The sequence below is a fragment of the Pinus tabuliformis genome, chromosome 7 (genome assembly GCF_031772625.1).
Source record: "Pinus tabuliformis cultivar Carrire ecotype Pingquan chromosome 7, CPIR1, whole genome shotgun sequence".
NCBI classification, from domain to species: domain Eukaryota; kingdom Viridiplantae; phylum Streptophyta; class Pinopsida; order Pinales; family Pinaceae; genus Pinus; species Pinus tabuliformis.
The window spans coordinates 1,479,702,008-1,479,724,418 of NC_142293.1; the positions used below are offsets into that span (position 1 = coordinate 1,479,702,008).

Here is a 22,411-nt window from a genome sequence, read left to right on the forward strand (position 1 = left end):
AAAACCACTACTGCAGACAAGGAATAAAGCAGTATATTACCAAGAAGAAACTAAAATTGGAGGACAAGGAGAAGTCCTTACCTCCTGTCGCATTGAGCATTTACACCGATCTTCATGCTTGGGCATTTAAAGCTATAAATTGTCCATACCTCGAACTGTGCAGTATTAACTACCCACTAGAATGTCATTACTACTAGAAAACAAGTGTGAGTGGAGTGCACACCAATTCTTTTTATCATTAATAATAATAAAAGTTTTTTAATAAAATCATAATTTATTTAATTTTTATGATTTTTTTAGTTTCAGTAAATTAAAATGTATAATAAAATAAGTGTTTAACACTTATTAATATCCATCAACTTTTACCAAATATTTAATTTATATAACTATACTGATTTATAATTTATTTTTACTTTTTATCTTTTTATCAAATTTAAATTTATTTCTAATTAAAAATAAATCCTAATCCATCCGCATCCTATAGATATCAAAAATTTGATTTACATTTAGAAATATTTTAATTGCTTTTAAAATGTAGGAAAAATATATAACAGTAACAGAATTAAAATAGAGTAAAATTATAACCTTTGGGAAACTTTAAAATATTATTTTCTAGTCGCATCAAAAGTATACTTACTAAATTTATATTCAAATACAAACCAAATTTTAAAATATAAAGAAACTGTGCGTATAGTTAACGCGTGTCGGTCCAATACTTAAATTGCTATGCATCAAATATTAAAATTTTGTTTCGCGTCGCTGTCAAATGTTATGCACCTATTCAGTGTTTGTGTGCATCTCACCTCTAATTGATATGTCCATATTTTTGTTTAAGGAATGTATCCATGTGAGACAAAAACATTTGTAAGGGAGGGATACCATTACTTGTGCATCCTTCTCACCACGTCGCCAAATATCAGGTGAATGTTTGTGAAGGTCGTACGATACCTATTCACTCTGGAGGTTCATGTGTTGGGCATCGTGTCATGAACTTAGGTTTACTTTCCGCGTTGTTTCCAGGGTTCATTTGGGGTCATTGGTGCGATGTTCCATTTTCCCTTTGTCTTTCTGCTCAGGGTCGGTTCATGTGTTGGGCATCGTGTCATGAACTTAGGTTTACTTTCCGCGTTGTTTCCAGGGTTCATTTGGGGTCATTGGTGCGATGTTCCATTTTCCCTTTGTCTTTCTGCTCAGGGTCGGTTCATGTGTTGGGCATCGTGTCATGAACTTAGGTTTACTTTCCGCGTTGTTTCCAGGGTTCATTTGGGGTCATTGGTGTGATGTTCCATTTTCCCTTTGTCTTTATGCTCAGGGTCAGTTGTTGGGCGACGCCCTCCGCCGAAGATGGTGCAGGACAGCCCTAGAACCTGGGTACTTCGTCTGGTATGCAGGTGTCAATGTCCATGTTTGTTCGAGGTTTAGGGTTTATGGTTGGAACATTGCTTCTAGCTTTCTTGTGGTTTTCCACCTATATTTGTTGGTCGTTCTAGACCTCCGGTTGTTTAGGGTTTCTTTGATGGTGGTCTTATTCGTAGTTTTTGTTGTTTGGGGAGGAGGTGGTTGCAGTTTTACCAAGTTCGAGGTCAAAGGTTTTTTTTAAGAGGTAATTGCTTAATTTGTGTTCTATGCTGATTTTTTTGGTTGTTTTTTGTTGACTAATGGCTTATTTCTTCTCGTTGCAGGTGTGTAGAAGGTCTAGCGAAGGTGTGGCGAGCTCCAGAGAAGGTCAGCGACCATCCATGACGTCTATCCAGTAGGATTTTAATCCTACCAACAATTTCTCTATGATATTAGGTACTAGTTTTTCATTTTAAGGCCATTTTAAAACATAGGTAAGGTATTTTTATTAATATAATAATTTGAAGCCATTTTTAATTAATATAATGATTTGAAAAAATAATTTTTTATACAGAAATTTATAAGGTATTTTTTCTTAATATAATAATTTGATGGTATTTTTAATTAATATAATGATTTGGAAAAATAGTTTTTTTTATACAGAAATCTTTTGTTTAGAATATTTTTAAAATATAAGATAAAAAAAGAGTAAGAAGAAAGGAAAAAAAACCTATTTTTATTCTCACTTCGGTTTTTTTTTTTTTTAATTTGAAGTCAGGGAAGTTTAGATAGAACATGCAAAAATAAAACATAAATTGAAGCACAGTACAGTACACAGTCTTGTATTATGTACACATTCTGGTTAATATGTTCTTTTGAAGTATTTTGTTCGCGAGTCTCACGCAATCCGTATCAACAACAACCTGCCAACTCATCTTCCTACGTTTGAAAGGTTGGAGCTGTTATCGCCCCACTCCATGCGTTCGCGTTTATTCGAATTCCCCCTGCCTCCCACCAAATCCCCATTTTCGATAACAATATCCTCTGCAATGAAAATGGAATCCTTATCCTCATCTTTGATCGCCTCTTTGAGCTCTGCCACTATCTCACACATACTCGGCCTACAAGACGGTACAGCCTGAACACATCTCATGGCTACTTTGACAACACGATTCATGGATTTGATGTCGTAACCTCCACACAACCTCTTGTCTATGATTTCTATTATTCCGCCACCATTCTCTTCCATCTCTACCAGATACGGTCTCACCTGTAAATATGCGAATTCTTATTATTGTTAACAATTATCAGAAGATGCAGTACGCAATATTCTGTCAAAAGGTTATAGTTTGGATGAGTGATGGTAAGATTCATTACCCATCGAATGATGTTTACTTTTTCTTCAGGCAGTTTTATATCTATGGGTATTCTACCACATATGATCTCTAACAATACTACTCCAAAACTATACACATCATTCTTCTCCGTCAACATTTGAGTGTTGAAATACCTGCGACAGCTTCCGGTAAAAGAATTAGATAACCATTATGATGAAAAAAAATTGCGTGTACTTTTTCTTCCTGCATTAAATTTCTTTAACATAAAAGGTATTGCAAAGAGAGTAAGTTATATATACTCTGCATCCAGATATCCGAACGTTCCTTTCACTACTGCGATAATATGAGTAGCCTCCCCGTTAATTGCCATCCTTGAAAGACCGAAATCAACCAACTTTCCATTCAAATTGCTGTCTAAAAGTGTGTTGGCGGTCTTGATGTCCCTGTGAATTATCTTTGGGTTGCAACCCACGTGCAGGTATTCCAGGCCTTGACATACAAGTCGCATGTCGATCCAATGAGAGATATGGTTACCCTTCCATTCGTCTGATTACTATTGTTTAGAACATGCATATGTACTATACATCCAAATAATGAAGAAATAGAGTTACCCTGGGCTGCATCTAAAGCTATTTTGAACCTTCTTTTCCAATTCAGTTCGGAATTTTCTGCAGTGGGACCTACATAAAAGAAAACAAGAACCAAATGCGTGTTGGTTACGTTGGCTTAATCTATCCGCCCATATAAACATATTTTACAGCAATATTTACCATGAAGGTGGTCTCTCAAGGAACCTCCTGACATGTAGTCGTAGATCAACATAACTTCTTTGGTTTCGTTACAGTAACCCAACAAAGATACCAGATTCCTAAGGTTGATTTTAGAGAGAAGATCAACCTGATCATGAGAAAAATATATATACATATGTAAAACAGTTAAGCTGCAGAAAAACCTCTAGATTGATTACAAATAGAAGCGTATTCCAGGGTAATCTCTGAGAATTACCTCATTCAAGAACTCCTGAAGTCCTTGTCGTGAGAACAAAGAGAGCACTTTTACAGCTACAACTTGTCCTTGTGGCAATTCACCAAGAAACACCGATCCAAATCCCCCTCGTCCGATCTCCCGACTAAAGCTGTGTGTGGCCGCTATCATCTCATCTAGAGTGAAGGCACGGGATTTTGCTGGAGTTGGCACTATAACGACTGAAGTATCTGTAAATCATTCATGTTAAGTACAGTTACACGATCGTTTTTCGTTTTTAAACCGCTTTCCACATCTTTTTCGGAATAGATATTTGAGAACTCTGAATGTTGAACGAAGTTAGAGTGGAACTTGCACGACCCCGAAATATCAAGCTACTTTATGCTCACCACAATCAAAAATTTATATTTGGTACCTTAAGGTGAATTCCTAAACTTCATTGATAAGAAGAAGGGTACAAAAATATAACGAGTGTGTCGTTTTATATATGACTATTTTACACATATACAATTAACTAAAGGTGTACCTATATATTTCCCAAGAGGTTGGCACAATTTAATTTCTAAAGCATTTATAGATATTTTTTTTACAATTTTCTTTCTTCACTTACCATAATTTTAATCTAAAATTGACACACTTTAGACATTTGCCAAATTATTAAGTCTTACATGCAAACTACTTCTAAAGTTTAGTTAGCATCTAAGGTGTTTATAGTACGAAAGTATGGACTTTGCACCTCATAATATTTTACATTTACTTGATTAATGATTCTTTTTGTACCTGAATTGCTTTGTCATTGCTATCCTCTCCATGTCTAAAATAGACCCATCTTTAAGCCTCACATCTTACCACTTGCCAATGGCACCCAAGGCACTTTTTGTCATTTCTTGAGCTTCACATCTTACCACTTCTTGCCAATGGCACCCAAGACACTTCTTGCCATTCCTTGAGCTTGCACTTCTTGCCATTCCTTGAGCTTCACATCTGCCAGTCCTACCCAACATGACCATAAACCAATAAACATCCATTGTCATGTTATGTTGTAGTCTCTCTAAGAAACTCCAAATTAGCTACTATCATCTTGTTTCCATACTTGGCCAAATTAATTTGCCAACTCTTTAGCACTTTCTTGCAAATGGCACCCAAGGCACTTCTTGCCATTCCTTCAGCGTGCACTTCTTGCCATTCCTTCAGCTTCAACATGACCATAAACCAATAAACATCCATTGTCATGTTATGTTGTAGTCTCCAAATTAGCTACTATCATCTTGTTTCCATACTTGGCCAAATTACTTTGCCAACTCTTTAGCACTTTCTTGCAAATGGCACCCAAGGCACTTTTGCCATTCCTTGAGCTTCACATCTGAGAGTCCTGCCCAACATGACCATAAACCAATAAACGTCCATTTTCATGTTATGTTATAGTCTATCTAAGAAACTCCAAATTAGCAACTATCATTTTGTTTCCATAGTTGGCCAAATTACTTTGCCAACTCTTTAGCACTTAAGCATGCCTTGTCAATGTGTCAAATTGTCCAAGGCATGCTAGTCCAACCTTTCAACATAGTAACAACCAATTAAAGTCTAACAATAATCATCTGAGTGGACGACTAGACGTACCCATTGCATTCTCCAAAATAAAGGTCTTACATATAAGGACTTTACATATTGCATTAGGTATTCAAAACTTACTCTTCTATGATAAGGAACTCACCTAAAAACTACTATTTATTTTAGTCTAGCATACATTGTTTTTCTAGAATCTTATATACACAATTTGTTTGATTTTAATTAACATTTTTAAATAGAAATAATAAAAAGCATAAAAACCCAACAATTTATATAGACAATGTTCAGTAATGTAAAACAAAAGCTTTTTATTATATGCTTTCATGTTTAAAAAAAAAACTAACAATTTCAATTAAATAAAATAATATTTAACTATCATCATTTTTAATTAAATAAAACACTTGTAAATTACTATCTTTTTAATTTTACATCTTTCCTGTATACTAAATAATACATAATAATAATAATAATAAATTTCAAATTGCGCAAAAAATTTCAACAACTTGAAATTTGCTATACTTATAATAAACAAGTTGAAATTGGAGGCCTTCTCCTCGGACAGTACACCCAGGTACCCACGATCCGCAGACGCGTTTTGTTTAATGAAGTAAACAAGTCAACACGTTTTCACTTTTATGGGTCAGCATAAGCCCACCATCAACTGCCCCAAAGACTGTCTTTGCTTCTCGGCTCCACACGCATTTGACTGGGCACTTAAACGCGTATACTCCACTGCCACACATTAAAGTAAGAGATAAGATCTGCACGGCACGGGTTGGAAGTGGCCACATCTTTTCCCAATGTGAAGATTGGATATGCATTAAGATTAATTGAATTTGAATCATAAATTTCAGTTTTGACAAAATACTATCAAATTTAAATGTAATGGTTACCTAACCAAACCAGTTTTTTAATTTATCCTTTTATATATTAATAACGTGAATAAAGTATGCATTCTTGATATCATATGATTTTCCTACATTAAAAAATATGCATTATATATTTTGGGCTAGCCAACGAATCTTGACTCATGCTCCTTACATGTAGATTGGTAAATCAAGTCAAGACAAAGATCTTGACACATACTTCCATAGATATGGAAATCATTTGTGTGGCCCTCTAAAGCATGTCAAGACAATTTTTCATTTCTCCACGGTGTGGAGAAGTCAAGAAGTACTTAGGAATCTTTAGAGATTCAAAATGCTAATATTTACATCAATTAATAATATGGAGTCATGGAGCATGTTAAGACTAGAAATAATGAAGCAATGACACTTTATTTCATAAGTTTTTTATATATTTAAAATTAAAAATATACATCTCGTTGAATTAAAAATTTAATATATTTTAATTTTTTATTAAATTTTAAAAATCAAATATTTCATTTAAAATTAAAAATAAGTTTGAAATTTTTTTCATATAATTAGTAAAATTTTCTCATCGGGGTGAATGAATTAGTAATTGTGTTGTCTCGGGGTATTCATCCCTTCTTACAGGCTGGTAATGAATATTAGACAAGGTGCGTACACAAAGTCAGGTGGTTTGCTGATGAAAGTTCTGGAGGGTGTGGTAGTTTTAATACCGCTGGTGCTAGAGGTGGTGAACAAAATCATCAGTTTGGAAATGCAAATTGGGTTTTAGATGGATGTTCTTGCTCGATTTGTCTGAAGGGCTCCTATGGAGAGCCAAGCAGGTGTCATGACGTTGATAAAGGTTAGCAAGCAAGGGAAACATTGAGAACAACAATAGCTCAAGTGTTCATCTGGGATCTAGGGTCGTTGTTAAGTTAGGGGTTGTTGATGTTTGATAGCCTTGAGGCCATCCATGGCATAATTGGTTGGCATCCATTCTTGAGGTCTAAGCCCATCATCACAAAAAAATTTGCAGAGCTAATCCTATTATCCTGGGCTCAGTTTAGAGTTCTTGTCTCTATTTTTATTGTGTGTTGGTGGAAGTTTATTGTGCATGTGACCTTGTCGCTCTGGTATGTGAGGTGGTGAATGTTGAGAAATGGCAATAAGAAATTCTAGTTTAATTTGTCCTTGAGTTAAAATGAGAATTAAAACTGAATTCTATTCTCATGGCAGCTTGTAAATAGTTAATTAAGTCTAATTAACTTAGTTACCTTAGGAATTTCAAGTTGGAAGTCTTTCTGTAGTCATGTATATGTTCTCCCTAAGTTTTAGGGGTCTAGTATGAGTTTAAATTGAGTTGGAAATTAGATCACCAAGTTTACTGAGTTAAGTTAAGTTAAATTAGTTCTAAATTATTTTTGGAACTAATAAAGGACTAACAGCCAATTGGTGCACTAATGCATCCACTAGTGCTACTCCAGTTAACCGAAGATTCCCTCATGAAAAACTCATGCATGTCAGTTCAGAGAAAGACTCATTTGATACTAGAGTGTAGGGGTAGTGTACTATTAGTGGTATTATTTACTGAAGTATAAATATCATGCATGCATTAGAGCAGTTTTGGAAGCATGAATTCCCTTTAAATACATGCTATTCATCCTAGGAATTATGCAAGGAAATAGGGGGTTGGAGAGGTGCAGAATAGGCCAGGAGTTTGGCTTGAGCTAGCATGTGAGTTGAGAATTGAATATACTTGTGCAGGGGTTTTTCTTGTGAGAACAAGCATTGTATTCTCATCATATTTTTGATATATGCAATATAGATACCAAGGTTTTGAGCAATGGCTTTCCTTAGATACATCTCATGTTATGTGCCATTGGTTTATCTTCTTCTTGTTCATATTGTTTTCATCGATCTATTGTCTTCTGGCAGTTGAAAGTAGAAGTTGATTTTTGTCTTTTGCTTTAGTACATTGCATGAGCTTGTGAATCTACAAGATTTTGTACATGGTATCCGAGTTGAGAACAATATATTAGAGGAGATTTTGAATTTTTGAGTTTTGAGTTACAAGTGAAATTAAAATTTGCAATACATACTTCAAAATCGATAGATGGCATTCTACAGTTTGCGACTCGAGTATGCCTTGGAAGATAACTCGAATTTTATAGCTTGGAGGGATAGAATGGAGGTTGTGCTAGAGGATAATGGCTTGAAGCAATTCGTTGATAAAGAAATTCCTATGTCAACAGTGTTAGATGCATAGAATTTGGCCGAATGGAAAAAGTGCTTGGTGAAGGTGAGGCAGATAATCCTTGAGGGAGTCTGAGACCACATTGTCTCGAGTATCCATGGCAAGGAAGCTCCGTATGCTATGTGGGAAACATTGACAGACTTGTATTAAAATAATAGTGTGTTATGCAACCATCTCACAAAAAGATAGAAAAGAGAGATCAACGCCTTAGAATTCAGCCTCTTCGAGGGGGAACCTCCTTTACATTACACAAATGAACAATTCTTGGATGATACAAATGACAAGACCTCCTTTCTATATATAGGAGTCTAAGGGGTCATAATATAATCAGAGCCGACATAACAATAATAATGTAATGGCACAATAATAACAATAATGGGCTTCTATGGGGCACAATAATAACAATATGGGGACTACATGGGTATAACAATATAATAAGGGGGTTGTACTAATAACAATAAGGTGTTACACTAGTAGTATAGGGGCCTAACACAGTGACCAAAGGAAATTGTCACTGAAGGAGAAACTTTGAAAAATCAAAATGGAGAAAGGCGAGACTATTCCAAAATACTTGACCAAGTTCACTCGATGTCGTGATGAACTTGGAAGTGTTGGAATCACAGTTACCGAGGATGATATGGTGAGTGTTTATCTTCTACGACTCCCAAAGAGTTGGCATAGTTATCAGGACTCTGTCAATGGTTAGGAGAAGCTGCCAGATTGGGAACAATTGTGGTTGGATTTGATGCGGGAGGTGATCAAGAGGAACACCAGGGATGACTATACAACAAAGACTAGTGATGAAGAGAACTCTGCCTTAATCATTAAGGTGAAGAAGGGTAAATGGAAAGCTTCCCATTCCAAATCAGATTCTTATCATGGAGGTAAGAAGAAATACATGATGAAATTTAAGTGCTTTCATTGTCATGAGTTGGGCCATTTTGCTACAAATTGTCCACTCAAGAAGTCCAAGAAGAAGTCCTCAAGAGGAGTGGCGGGTGAGGCTTTGGCCTCTCAATTCGAATTGGACTTTTCCCTCATTACATGCATGGTGTCATCAATGATGGGAAGTGTATGGTACTTAGACAATGGAGCTTCACTCCATATGATTGGTAACAAAGAGTTATTCAGTGACCTGGAGGAGAAAGATCTCCATATGCATATTAATATGGGTGACGATGGGAAGTATATTGTTACTGGATTGGGCACGATTACTTTTCAGAGGGAGCATGGGGCTCCACTCACCTTAAAGGATGTTATGTATGTGCCCGGGATGAAGAAGAACTTGGTATCCATTGCCATGCTTGAGGATAGAGGCTATGATGTGATTTTCTTGAAAGGAAAGGTGTTCCTTAGACACATAGCCACAGGTCAAGTAAAGAAGATAGGGATTTGGATGAAGAATCTCTATAAGCTGGAGGTAGAGGAGTGTGTTGCTTTGAGCACAAAAGAAGAAAGTTTGCAGAGTCAAGACATTGGTGAGTTATGGCACAGGCGATTGGGCCACTTGCATCATGGGGCTTTGAAGATATTGCGGCAAATCTCTACCAGTCTTCCCAAAGGTACGCTTGAGCAAGTTGATACATTCAAGGGGTGTACTTTGGGAAAATACACAAGGTCTTCCTTTCACGACAATGCTAGTTGAGCAGAGGCTATTATAAAGCGAGTCCATTCAGAGGTGTGTGGACCATTCTCAACAGCATCCATGACCAAACACATGTATTATGTTATATTTGTTGATGACTATTCTCGTAAATGATGGATATTTTTCATGCAGAAAAAGGATCAAACTTTCAAAAAGTTTTGTGAGTTTAAATCATTGGTGGAGAAAGAGTTAGGCAAGAAGGTTAAATTTCTATGGAGTCATAACGGTGGTGAGGATGTCTCAAATAAGTTTAAGAACTTTTGTGCATTGGAAGGGATTAAACGGGAGTTGGCGACACCCCATAACCATCAATAGAATGGGGTGGTCGAGAGGAAGAACAAAAGCATAGTAGGGGATGCAAGGGCAATGTTTCATGATCAGGGCCTACTACTACACTTGTGGGTCGAAGCATGCAACACAGTGGTTAATGTTCATAACTGTAGCCTACATCGGATAATTGGGATGAAGACACCAGAGGAGGTTTATTCTGGTAAGACTCCAGATGTTGGTCACTTCATGATTTTTGGGTCATCGATATATTTCTATGTGACCAAAGATGCATCAAAGAAGCTTGAGCCTATAATAGAGTTGGGGATATTTTTGGGGTACACAGATACACCTCACAACTATCAAGTGTACTTGTCGACTAGCAAGATGACATTGGTTCGCAGGGATGTCAAATTCAATGAGGAGAAGGCCATGCGATTTTCCCCTGAGAGGGAGCTTGAGCTACATGCAGATGAGGAGATTTTAGCTCCTAAGGTTGAGGAGCCTAAGATTTATGTGGAGCAGCCATATGTAGAGGATTCGGGAGTGGAGACATCCACTCAGGAAGAGTCTTCTAGAGAGGGAAGAAAGCACACCAAATAGGTTGACAGATTGTTGGATGATGCACAGGAGAATGTGGGAGCCCCCACTTCTCAACACAGGAAAAGTAGGTCACCTGAGAGGTACAACGGATACATGGCTCTTATGGGCGAATGTGTTGTGACAAAGCCATATTCCTTTAAGGAAGCAGTGCAGTAGTCAGTTTGGGTTGATGCCATGGTGGAGGAGTATGACTCCATAGTTCGTAACAGTGTTTGTTATGTGGTCCATAGACCAGAGGAAAAGTAAATGGTTAGCTACCATTGGCATTACAAGATAAAGAAAGCAACAAATGGTAGTGTGGAGAACTGTCAGGATAGATTTATGGTCTGTGGCTTTTCACGGGTAGAGGGGATTTACTATGATGAGACCTTTACTCCTGTTGCAAGGTTCTTGTTAATCTATATTTGCACTATCAGCACATATGGGTTGGAAGATCCATCATATGGATATGAAGAAATCCTTCCTTAATGGCATGATTGAGGAAGAGGTGTACATAGAGCAGCCTGAAGGTTTTGAAACCTTCAACCTTGAGTCAGATGTGTGTCGGCTGAAGAGAGAATTGTATGGGTTGAAGCAAGCACCTCATACTTGGTACACCAGGATATATAACTACTTCACTGGGTTGGGATTCAAGAAGAGTGAAACAGATGCGAACTTGTACGGAAGGTAAACTATTGATCATTGTACTTTATGTTGATGATCTCATACTGACAGGTGATGATCAACTGATCAAGTTTGAGATGAAGGACATGGAGCCCATGCATTACTTTCTTAGCATAGAGGTATGGCAGGGATATGGGGAGTTGTTTGTGTCTCAGGGCAAGTATGGCAACGAGATACCCAAGAGATTACACATGGAGAGCAACAAACTCATGGAGACTCCTCTAGTATGTAACTGGAGGAAGGAAGATGCTACTTAAAGGGAAGTAGTGGAAGCTATTGTTTACAGGTAGCTTGTGGGTTTACTCATTTACTTGGTGAACACACGACCAGATACGTGCTATGCAGTTAACCAGCTTAGTCAAGTGATGGTTAGGCTTACCAAGATGTATTGGAAGGCAACAAAGCATGTCTTGAGATACCTCAAGGGAAATTCTCAGTATGGATTATCGTACGGAAGGACAGAGGAAGTAAAGCTTCAAGGTTTCACCAATGCAGATTAGGTAGGGAGTCATCTGACTGGAAAAGCACATTAGGAGGGATCTTGATTATTGGGCCAGTGACAGTTTCTTAGTACAACACGAAATAGAGATCAATTGCGCTTAATTCAGTAGAGGAAGAGTACATGGTTGCGAGTCAGGAAACATGTGAGGCCATCTAGAGGAGGATGATCATGGTTGGTTTGTTTGGTTTATAGATGGATCCAACTTTGATTTACTGCGATAATCAAAGTTGTATCAAACTCTCTGAAAATCCAGTTTTTCATGATTGGTCCAAGCATATTGATATATGATATCATCATCTTAGAGATTTTGTATTGAGGTGGGTTATGTTGTTAGATTACATTCCCACGGAGGAGCAAGATGCTGACATTTTGACAAATGCATTGTCAAGATGTAAATTCGAGTTTCACAGAGACAGGATCAAGGTAGCGGATAATCCATTTCTTATTGAGAGGGAGTGTTGAGAAATGGCAACAAGAAATTCTAGCTTAATTTTTCCTTGAATTAAACTAAGAATTAAAATCGAATTCTATTCTCATAGCAGTCCTAGTTATAAGTTTAATTAACTTAATTAACTTAGGAATTTTGAGTTGGAAGTTTTATCTAGTCATGTATATGTTCTCCCTAAGTTTTAAGCGTCCAGTATGAATTTAAATTGAGTTGGAAATTAGATCGCTCATTTTATTGAGTTAAATTCAATTAAATTAGTTATAAATTGTTTTTGGAACTAATAGAGGACTAACAGTCAGTTGGTGCACTAATGCATCCACTAGTGCTACTCCAGTTAACTGAATATTCCCTCGTGAGAAACTCATGCATGTCAGTTCAGAGAAAGATCCAGTTGAGACTAGAGTGCAGGGACAGTGTGCTATCAATGGTATTATTTATTGGAATGTAAATATCATGCATGCATCAGATATTGATCATGTGTTTGGATTGCACAATTTTGGAAGCATGAATTCCCTTTAAATATGGGTTATTCATCCTAGGAATTGTGCAAGGAAATAGGGGCTTGGAGAGCTGAAAAATAGGCCAAGAGTTTGGCTTGAGCTAGCTTATGAGCTGAGAATTGATTATACTTGTGCAGGGATTGTTCTTGTGAGAACAAGCATTGTATTATCATCATATTTCTGATATATGCAATACAGATAGCAAGGTTTTGAGCAATGGCTTTCCTCAGATACATCTTGTGTTATGTGCCATTGATTTATATTCTTCTTGTTCATATTGTTTTCATCGATCTATTGGCTTCTACTGGTTGAAAGTAGAAGTAGATTCTTGTCCTTTTGTTTAGTACATTACATGAGCTTGTGAATCTACAGGAGTTTCTACAATGAGCTAGATGTTTAAGTGGCCTTTGGTTTTCTGTGCATAGACAGTGTGGTGGGCTTTACAGCCCTCGACGTAGAGTGGTCTCTCCTCGATGACTCGTCTGGGCCTTGGATTCTTTTTGGGTCAGTGGGCGTCTAGGAAATAAGTGGGTTGTGATGACTCAAGGTGTCGTCGGCCTTTGGTTGCGGTGTCCCTTTTTTAGTGGTGTTTATATTCAGAGTGTGCAATTCTACTACTCTTGCTTATTCTAGACCTTCGGGGCTCACTCGAAACCCTACTTTGTGTCTAGGTTGGTGCTAGGCTCGGGGCTTGGCAATTTAAGAGTGTTTCCTCAGAGAGTCTACAATGGGTGTGGCAAGTGCCCTGGTGTGCAGTCTTGGTGTTCAATGCTTTAGGTAGGGATGATCGTCTAGCGCGATCGACCCCGTAGAGGAGGTGGCCATCGGAGGCAATAGGGAGCTCATGTTGAGAGGGTGGGGACGTTGAGCAACAAAGAGCAGCTTGGTATGGAAATGGAGGGAGAAATATAATAGGGCCATGCCCTCTCACCGAGCCACGCAATTCAACGTCCCTTACTTGGAACAATTGCTGATCAGTTGAGGGATATCCAGGGCAATTGGGACATCCTCAGTGAGCATAGGTATGAGGATCGAAATGAGCTTGTGGCTTATATCATTGACGTCTAATATAACTAGAATGGGATCTTGGAGCATTTGACCTTTGCGAGATGTACACAGTGTCAGACAAATGTAAGACTGAATGAAATTGAGGCACATTTGGCTCACATAGACTTCCATGTCCATGAAGGCCATGACCCTCTAGCAGCTCCCGGTGGCCAAGATTTTTCTCATCCTCCTTGCTATGAGAATTACTAGTTGTTTTCTAGTTTCGCATGTTTTTTGCAATGTATGATTATTTTGTCCATGTAAAATAGAAATGAATGGATACTTCTCTTACATTACTGTCTGACTCTCCTTCCTAACAAAGCTGATCGGAATGAAGCAAGAAGAATCGTAAACCATCGCCATGTACTTTGTATTTTCTGATATTATAATAGAAATTCTTTTGATTGACAAAAAAATATAATTAATAAAATTATATTATAACAAAAATATTTAATATTAATTAATTAAAAATAATTCATGTCAAATAAATAAAAATTAATCATCGATTAGAAACATCATCTTCTATAAATCATGTCGTTTATACATACCACTATGTTTTTCTTTATAATGTTTCTTAACCCAGTGATATATTTATCTTAATGATCTTTATTTTTATTTGAAATTTTATAAAAAGTCATGTAAAATAAAATTCTAACCATTTATTTATAAATAATTTATATTATTATAGATATTAAGATATATCTATTTTAATCACAGATTTACTACGTAATAAAAGATCGTATCTTAAAATATGCAAACTTTGTTTAGAGTTCAAAAAAAATATTGTACTTGGATTGTATAAATTGCACAACACAAGATTAACTAAAAAATATATATTTAAAAAGAACCAAAACGTAATATAGTAAAACTAATTGAAATGTTTTAATCATAAGAATCATTATTTTTTAATAATTCTATATATATATATATATGACTTAATATAGATATTGAAATATTTTATTTATGCACTGCCATTTTTAAATACATGTCATTATTACTTAAAATTGAATAGTCAAATATTTCATTTATAAGCTACATTGAATATTTCACATAAAATTTTATTTTAAAAATTAAATAAATTATACATCTTCCTCTTATTTATTTTACTTTTACTTATTTTGTCCTTTTGAGGATTGAAATATTTTATTATGTTCAACATATAAGCATATACTTTCTAGAATTTCATATTAAAATTTTTAGTTAAGTATTTTCCTTTAAACAATCATTGAAACTCCTCCCAAATTACCTCTTTTCCTTCCAAGTTATGAATTGTGTGGATCTCCTCCCACCATAATGATGCTTTCCCTTGTAACTGATACGTGGCTAACTTAGCCTTTAACTCTGGAGTATAATCAAACACTTGAAAATAGTGGTTGATATTCAATAACCACGCCTTTTCTACCTCTTATGTTTCCCTATCATAAGTTGGGGGTCTAATTTTTGAATTCTCCATGAAGTTTCACTTTTGGTTTCTTCTCTATATTTTGATCCACCTGGGAAGGGATATGCTCATTGCTCTTTATTGGACATTTCTTATTATGTGCTTCTTCCTCCATGTTCTCTTGACCTATAGTCTCCTCCTTGCTTCCTCTTTCCTGTGTACCCTCTTTCATATTAGCATTTAGCCTATTTGATAGATTTCATATAACTTGTTCTTGCTCGACATTTGCTTTCCGTAGCCTTTCTTGTTCTACATGCATACCGCTTATCTCATTGTGAAGTTATCTCAACATATTTAACAATTGTCTGGTGGGTACTCTAGTTTGTTGCCCCATATGCACATAAAAATTTTCATCCCCAATGAGACTTCCTTCTCGGAGTTCTGTCATTATTTTTGTTTCTCCTTTAGCAATCTCTCACTATAGACTTCTTTTCTTCTCTCTCTTTATGCAACACCACATAATTTTTTTTGTTTACATGTATCTGTGGAACTTGTAGTTGGCCAAGTGCCTAAGTTTTTGAACTTGGCTCTGATACCACTTGTCATGTCTCTTTATCAACAAGACATTCTTTTTTCTTAGAAGAAAGAAATATAAACAATCTATAGAGAAGGACAATCATAAGGCTATTTTTTGTTTTACGTTTGATAAAATACAAATCATTGCATATTCCTAATGATGACCCCTTAATATTATTAGCATGGATGTCACAAACATAGTTTTCCTTTCCAGATTTTGAATGCATTGGTGTACTAGAAATCAAATCAACCTATGCCTAGGTCGACTCGGCATATGGTGATTGCATGTTATATTCGTTGGTATGTGGTTATTGTATTATTGCACCTACAAAGTTCGATCCATCACCGCTCTTATACATTTTATTAAAGTCATGGTGTATGCTTTTCTACGGAAGTAGAACACTTTGTGACCCCTCTTTTGTTTTTGGTGACTAGACTTCTTATGGTTCTTTTGTCTTGGGTTCAAACCCCACCACCCTTTCGTTAACTCTTCCCATCAATCATTTTTAAAGCAGATTTCATCCGCTACCTTACATTTTTTCTCCTAAGTTTATACTGTTGGGTTATATGTCTTGTTACCCAAGGTTAAGTTTTGTTTGCAAACCTCTCGATATGTGATCTCCGAGATAGTGGATGGAAGTTGGCGCATTGTTTATTATGCCATCCATTTCTCTGTCAAATCCCTACGCTTAGTCACTGTTGGATCCAATGACTATCACATCTCTAACTCCACTTTGAGTCGACTTCCCCTCTTAGGCACTCCTCAAGTATGGTAATTTTGTCTTTGAATACAGTATGGTCTCAACTCCGACATGTTGCAAAATTTAGCATCCCGGCACGAGCACCAAATCCAAGTATTGGATTATTTTTCTCTTATAGTGGAATGGTACAAACATTTCCAAATAGCCAACAGGTAAGAGAGATGGCATTGCTTGAGTGTTTTTTTTTTGAATCGTCTTACTTCAAAGATTGCTTATGCATTGCTGCAGTTTTATTCTTGTTTGTCATTACTTGTGAGGGGTCTTCCTACAGCAGTTGGTGCTCCAAGAGAGAATATTCAGTGGTGAGGGTTTTCCTTTTGACATAATCCTTTTAAAATGATGGAGAGCTTAATGAATTTGTGTGTAGTCTTTTTAATAGGTGTTTTTTACTTTTTTCTAAATTCTCATTCCAAGGTTCTCTGTTCTTATGGACGTTGGAGAAGAATGGGGTCAAGGCGCCTACTAAGAGTCAATAGTCTTTCCATGAGCACTTAATGATGTTCAACCGGTTCCATTTTCATTATCTACTTAGGGTGTCTAAAATTTCCAGTTATTAATTATTTTTGTCTTTCTTTGCTTGGTTTTGCAAAGTGTCACTTTGGTTGGAGGGGTAACCACTCGTTCGCATAATCTGCCTCAGTTCTTGGTTAGTTTTCACAGAGTCCATTCCCTGCATCGTTAGGTCTCTTACATTCTGTGCTTTTTTATGTTCTAGGTTTCTCTTACTAATTCATCCAACCAAAATGCTAGAAGGGATTTATATTTTTTATTTTAACAAATAGTAATGAGTTCAGCGGTTAGGCAGTTACTCATTCCAAGGATTTCTTATCCTCCATGAACATTAGTCCTTACTAACATTTAGATGTTTAATCTGGAGAGGGATATTTCCTCTTTACATGGATTTTGTTTAAGGGTTAAGATTTGGGTTATAATTCTAGGGCTTCTGAGCCCGCTCTATAGACAATTACATTACATAAAAGAGAAATTTGAACGAACTATTTGCCCTTCGCAATATAAAAATTATATTTTCTTTTATTGTCATGGCTTTCTCTGTCAAGTTTTTAGTTTAATTTTACTACATGCAGAGTTCACTTCATATTCCCTAGTTGATGATAACATTGATTATTATTTATAAAACTTTCGAGTGTTTCTCTTTGACTATTACTAGCTTATTAATTTAGTATCTTTTGGGTCAATGACTGTTGTGAGAGGTTGCAAAGGTTAGTTCCTCTTGGTTATTATTGCAATAATCATGTATGTATGTTTTTATTATATTTAAAGCCCCATATTCGTAACCTTCTCTAAAGTTTCAGACATGGAAAATTTTAGGGGCTAATATTCACAAGTGGGCTAATTTTCCACGATTTTTCCAAAAAAAATTGATTCACCAATTTCCATTTTTTCCTAAAATGATTCACCCAAATTTTACAGTACACCATTATTTTACCTTAAAAATCGCCAAAATATTATATCGACTAATATAAAATCATTAGAAATCTAAATATTTCTACAAAAATATCACCAAATTTTTTACGATTTGCATATTAGGGACGACTAAGATTCGCCAAAGTTTCAAAACTTAAAGATAAACTTCCATCCTTAAAATTTTCCATCGTTTGGGGAAAATCCCTTACTATAGAGTTTAGTGTTGCCAAACTCATAGGGACTAGGCTAGGTAGGACGGACTTTGTAACCTGTTTTCCTCGGATTTAACCCGCGGAAGGGTAATCACATTTGCAGTGTTTCTCTCTTGAGAAATTTAATGTGTAGGTCGACTCGTCCTTTGATCTGCCCATAACCATTTAATCCGGTTCAAGACAATAATTTTCTTTCCACCTGTTCTTTTCTTTGCTTTGAGCCTTAGAAGGAAAGAGCTTGAGAAAGATTTGTTCAGGATTTTTATGTAAAATTCCCTTGTTTTTTTTTTGTTAAAGACCCAGATTGTTAAACCACCAATTTCTAAGGAGGGAGGAAAGAAAATTACATTTTAGTTTACTAATCTCTTTTCAAAACATACAATGCCTTTCCTTTGTCCTCATGAGTCTTCTAGAACCTATAATTTAGGTTACAACAATAGGTACCATACCTAATTCCCTATATTCCTACCATACCTAATTAGCCAATCAGCTATCATTGTGAATATCTTGGACAAGAATTTCCAACTCAGAAAATGCTCTGCCTATATAAGGCTTTACCAATCTTATCTTCCTTGGTACCAGGTCATTTCTATCTTTTTCTCCCACAACAACTATTTTCCCTTCTTTTCTTTTTGTTTAAAGTCTTTCTATCCCACAATCAACCTTTTTATTTTCCTAACATTTATCTCGAACCAATTTTTTCCAGTTATTTTTCCTTTCATAGGAATAATTGTTCTTGTATTTAACCATTTTTCTTTCATGGCTCCCAGAGACTCCACTCTCCCGGAGTGACCTTGGTTTGTTTTTTTTCCTCTTTTTCTTAATTATGATTCTTTTTCCGAAATCATCATCATTATTATTTTCTTTGGCTTAAAAGAAAATAATAAGAAACAAGAAGAGACACACTTGTTTTTTTTTAATTGTTGCTATAATTATGCTCACACATGGTTCCTTAAAGTTTATACTTAACCTCAACATTAACAACTGTAATGCCCTAGGAAAAATGTAAATATTTAAATTTATTGTGGTTAAACTGAATATGAAATTATTAAGTGTTTTGGAATTTAAAAGCATTATTATTATTATTATTATTATGATAAAATGGTCTCTTAAAAAATGCTGGCAACTTCTGAGGGGGAAGTTGGAGAAAACAGTTGTGTGAACTGCAACCCTAACCACCTCCCCTAACCGGGAAGGTTTCCTGGGGGAAAGGGGAGGAAGAGGTTAGTCTGCACTGTAGGGACATGCAAAGAAAGTTGGAAAAAGGAAAAAGATAGAGGTATTCTGGTGGCTAAGTTTGGTGATGACCAGATAGCCTGCTCGCTATTTTGAGCAACTTGATGAGGGTTGTGTCCGACAAGAGCTAGGGGGGAGATTCTGGTCTCGAAAGACGAATCTCAAGGTTGGGAGGCGAATGAGAAGCGGAGGAATGGTGGGGGTCCAGCTTCTGGAGCATTGGTAAGTTACATCATTACAGGTAAGTGGAAAAATACCCTTAATCATTCTTCATATAGTTTGGGTAGGAAAAGAGACATATAAAATTATTTCAATGTACACTGTTATGGAAACTGTATTGAAAATATCTTCACTGTAAGTTCTATGTTATGGAAACGGTATTGAAAATATCTTCACTGCAAATTCTATGTTATGGAAGCTGTATTAAATTATCTTTGCTGTAAATCTATGATATGAAGTTGTAAATTCCTAAGAGGTTAAATAAAATATAACCTGTCAGACATCCAAAGAAATTCCCTCTGGAGAGAAATATAAGGAAGTATAGCAGTGAGGGATACATGAAACCCTATGGGTGGGTGATTACCACCTTGGTATTGTAAAACAGTATAGCGGTCTGTTAGAGTTGGACTGACGCACATATGAGCGGCTATACACGAGGGTTTCACCCTACAGATATAATAATGACACCCCTGGCATTTACCAAATACACTTCTCGGAAATAGACAAGATTTAGTGTTGGAATTAGAGAACAGATAAGTAAGAAAAGTTACCCCAAAACTCAATGCTGTGGGATGATGGTGGAAACAACAGTAACCCTTGTTATTGTTCAACGGATAGCCCAGACATGGATTAGATTCTATCACTCCAGGAAGCGGACATTCTTTGTGAGGAACAGGCGAGGGTTAGCCTGGAGAGACCACATGGAGGGTTTAGTTACAAGAAGGGTGACAGAAGCCCCAAGACATTGGTCATGAAAACGCCAGACAAACAAAGATAACCCGGAAAGAGGAATTGATGACTGACAGGAGACAGTGTCTCACTCGTGTAGTGCTAAGATGAAACTCGGGTCTTGACCCGAAGACAATCCTCTTCTCAATGTATATATATATATATAACAGCTAATGACATTCAACTGTGAATTGATATTTATACTATAAATCGACATTTGTAATGTAAAATAGCATTCATACGGTAAATTAGGAATTGCCAGAAAAACACGACAAACTGTAGAGCTCAATATCAGACAGAACTTCCTGCTAATAGCATAATCATAACATTCCTGGAAAAAGAAGTTAACTCATTTCCATTGCTACATTACAAAAGGATGTGGTAACAACATTAACAGCTGAGTAATGGGAACAGAACATAAACCATTAAAGAAACGTATGGAGATACCGACAAGTTCCATCTAAATGAGACTATCAAGTATAGCCTAGTATGAGCCCAACAACTGATAGACAGTAAATCCTGTAAGCCGTTGTACAGAAAACAAAAATATACAATATGTTAAGAGGCCGCCCAGAAATTCTAGGAAAAGGGCCTACCGAAACCGGCAGAAATTTACATACTTGGCCGAATGGCTCAATAAAACAAAATGAGGAATTCAATAGCCACTTCTCTCCTAAGCTTCTGTTACATAGTAGCAAAATACACATAGTAAACAGTCTTAGCAGGAATAGACGCCGAGACCCAAACTGGGTCACCATAATGGGCCATGCAAGCCACAAAATCTGAGCATCAATGAAAAGACCCAGACTTAGCCAGCCTATGTGTTTCTAACAACAAACAGCTTCAACAAGCAAACATATTTTGTTGCATATCGGCGATTTCTGGGTGGGCATTTCGGTCGAAGAATGCTTCATCATCCAACGCCAACTGCAACCAGGACTGGCCGGAAATACCTGTGAATCATGCCCATAGAGTTAAAGCTGAGATTAGTTGAGCATGAACCAGTTATCACCCTTAAATGAAATGATATTAAAATAAGTTGCATAAGGGAGCCCTCTTGCTGTACCTGGTATTGCAGCTCGATGACCAAGCGAAGCTTCAGAACCTCCATGCACCATCGCCTCAGCAAACAAGACTCTGGAACTGAACTGAACAAGCCTATAGACGAAACGGGGGTTGGAGCAACTCTCTAGAGCTTTCCACACGAAAATGAGACTATCTGTTGGCGCGAGGGTAGGGTAAGCCGGTGGATCCTCACTACAGTCGTTGGATCGACGTCCAAGCTGCATAGTCGTAGATGCTAGGATGATCCCGAGGAGATAGTTGTTGCCTACCCATGCCATGTCCCAGGCGGGACAGACAGTAAATGCACACAAACCATCCAAACCGAATTAATCAATTATGCAATGATAATCTGAGGACATCTGTCAAATATACACAAATGGATGATTGAGATTCATGATAATCTCCTGTAGGTCCGGTCGGACAGATAACCCTGTGTGGGAGGCGATACGGTCTTTACTCATCTGCCAAATGAAATTAAACTATGAGACAAAATTCGAGGTTGTAAACATGTGGGCATACTTAGAATGTCAACCCTTATAAATGTGAAAATTACTGTGAGATGAATCGTTGTTAGGTGGGTCTGGCATATATTATATATAAAACAAAAAAAAACATTTCGGGACTCATGTCATGTGGTATCAGAGCCCAGTTACAAAACTGAGGCCTCTGGGAATTGGAAGTGAGTAAAAAAAAATAATACATACAATTTTTTTTCCAATTTTTTTGTGCAATTCAAGAAAACAGTTGGTGTGCTAACTTTTTTCCTGTTTTCACTTTACCGATGTTAAGGACAGAACCA

At 36.6% G+C, this 22,411-nt stretch overlaps 1 protein-coding gene across 1 annotated transcript; it reads right to left on the bottom strand.

The window, feature by feature from the left end:
- Positions 1-2,269: 2,269 nt before the first annotated feature.
- Positions 2,270-21,836, bottom strand: LOC149253426 (putative LRR receptor-like serine/threonine-protein kinase At5g48740). The gene is made up of 9 exons (XM_089454473.1): positions 21,614-21,836; positions 21,404-21,500; positions 5,884-5,960; positions 3,681-3,889; positions 3,446-3,572; positions 3,287-3,355; positions 2,975-3,164; positions 2,716-2,848; positions 2,270-2,608 (listed from the first exon to the last, which is right to left on the bottom strand). Exons 1-9 carry the CDS (start codon positions 21,834-21,836, stop codon positions 2,270-2,272), a joined length of 1,464 nt encoding a protein of 487 aa, XP_089310599.1.
- Positions 21,837-22,411: the final 575 nt, after the last annotated feature.

Coding starts and splice junctions, on each gene's coding strand:
- LOC149253426 (XM_089454473.1), bottom strand. CDS start 21,836: ATGCAGCTTGGACGTCGATCCAACGACTGTAGTGAGGATCCACCGGCT. Junction 3,356..3,445: donor CTTGAGAGACCACCTTCATG/GTAAATATTGCT, acceptor TCTTTTATGTAG/GTCCCACTGCAGAAAATTCC. Junction 2,849..2,974: donor TTCGGATATCTGGATGCAGA/GTATATATAACT, acceptor AAGCTGTCGCAG/GTATTTCAACACTCAAATGT.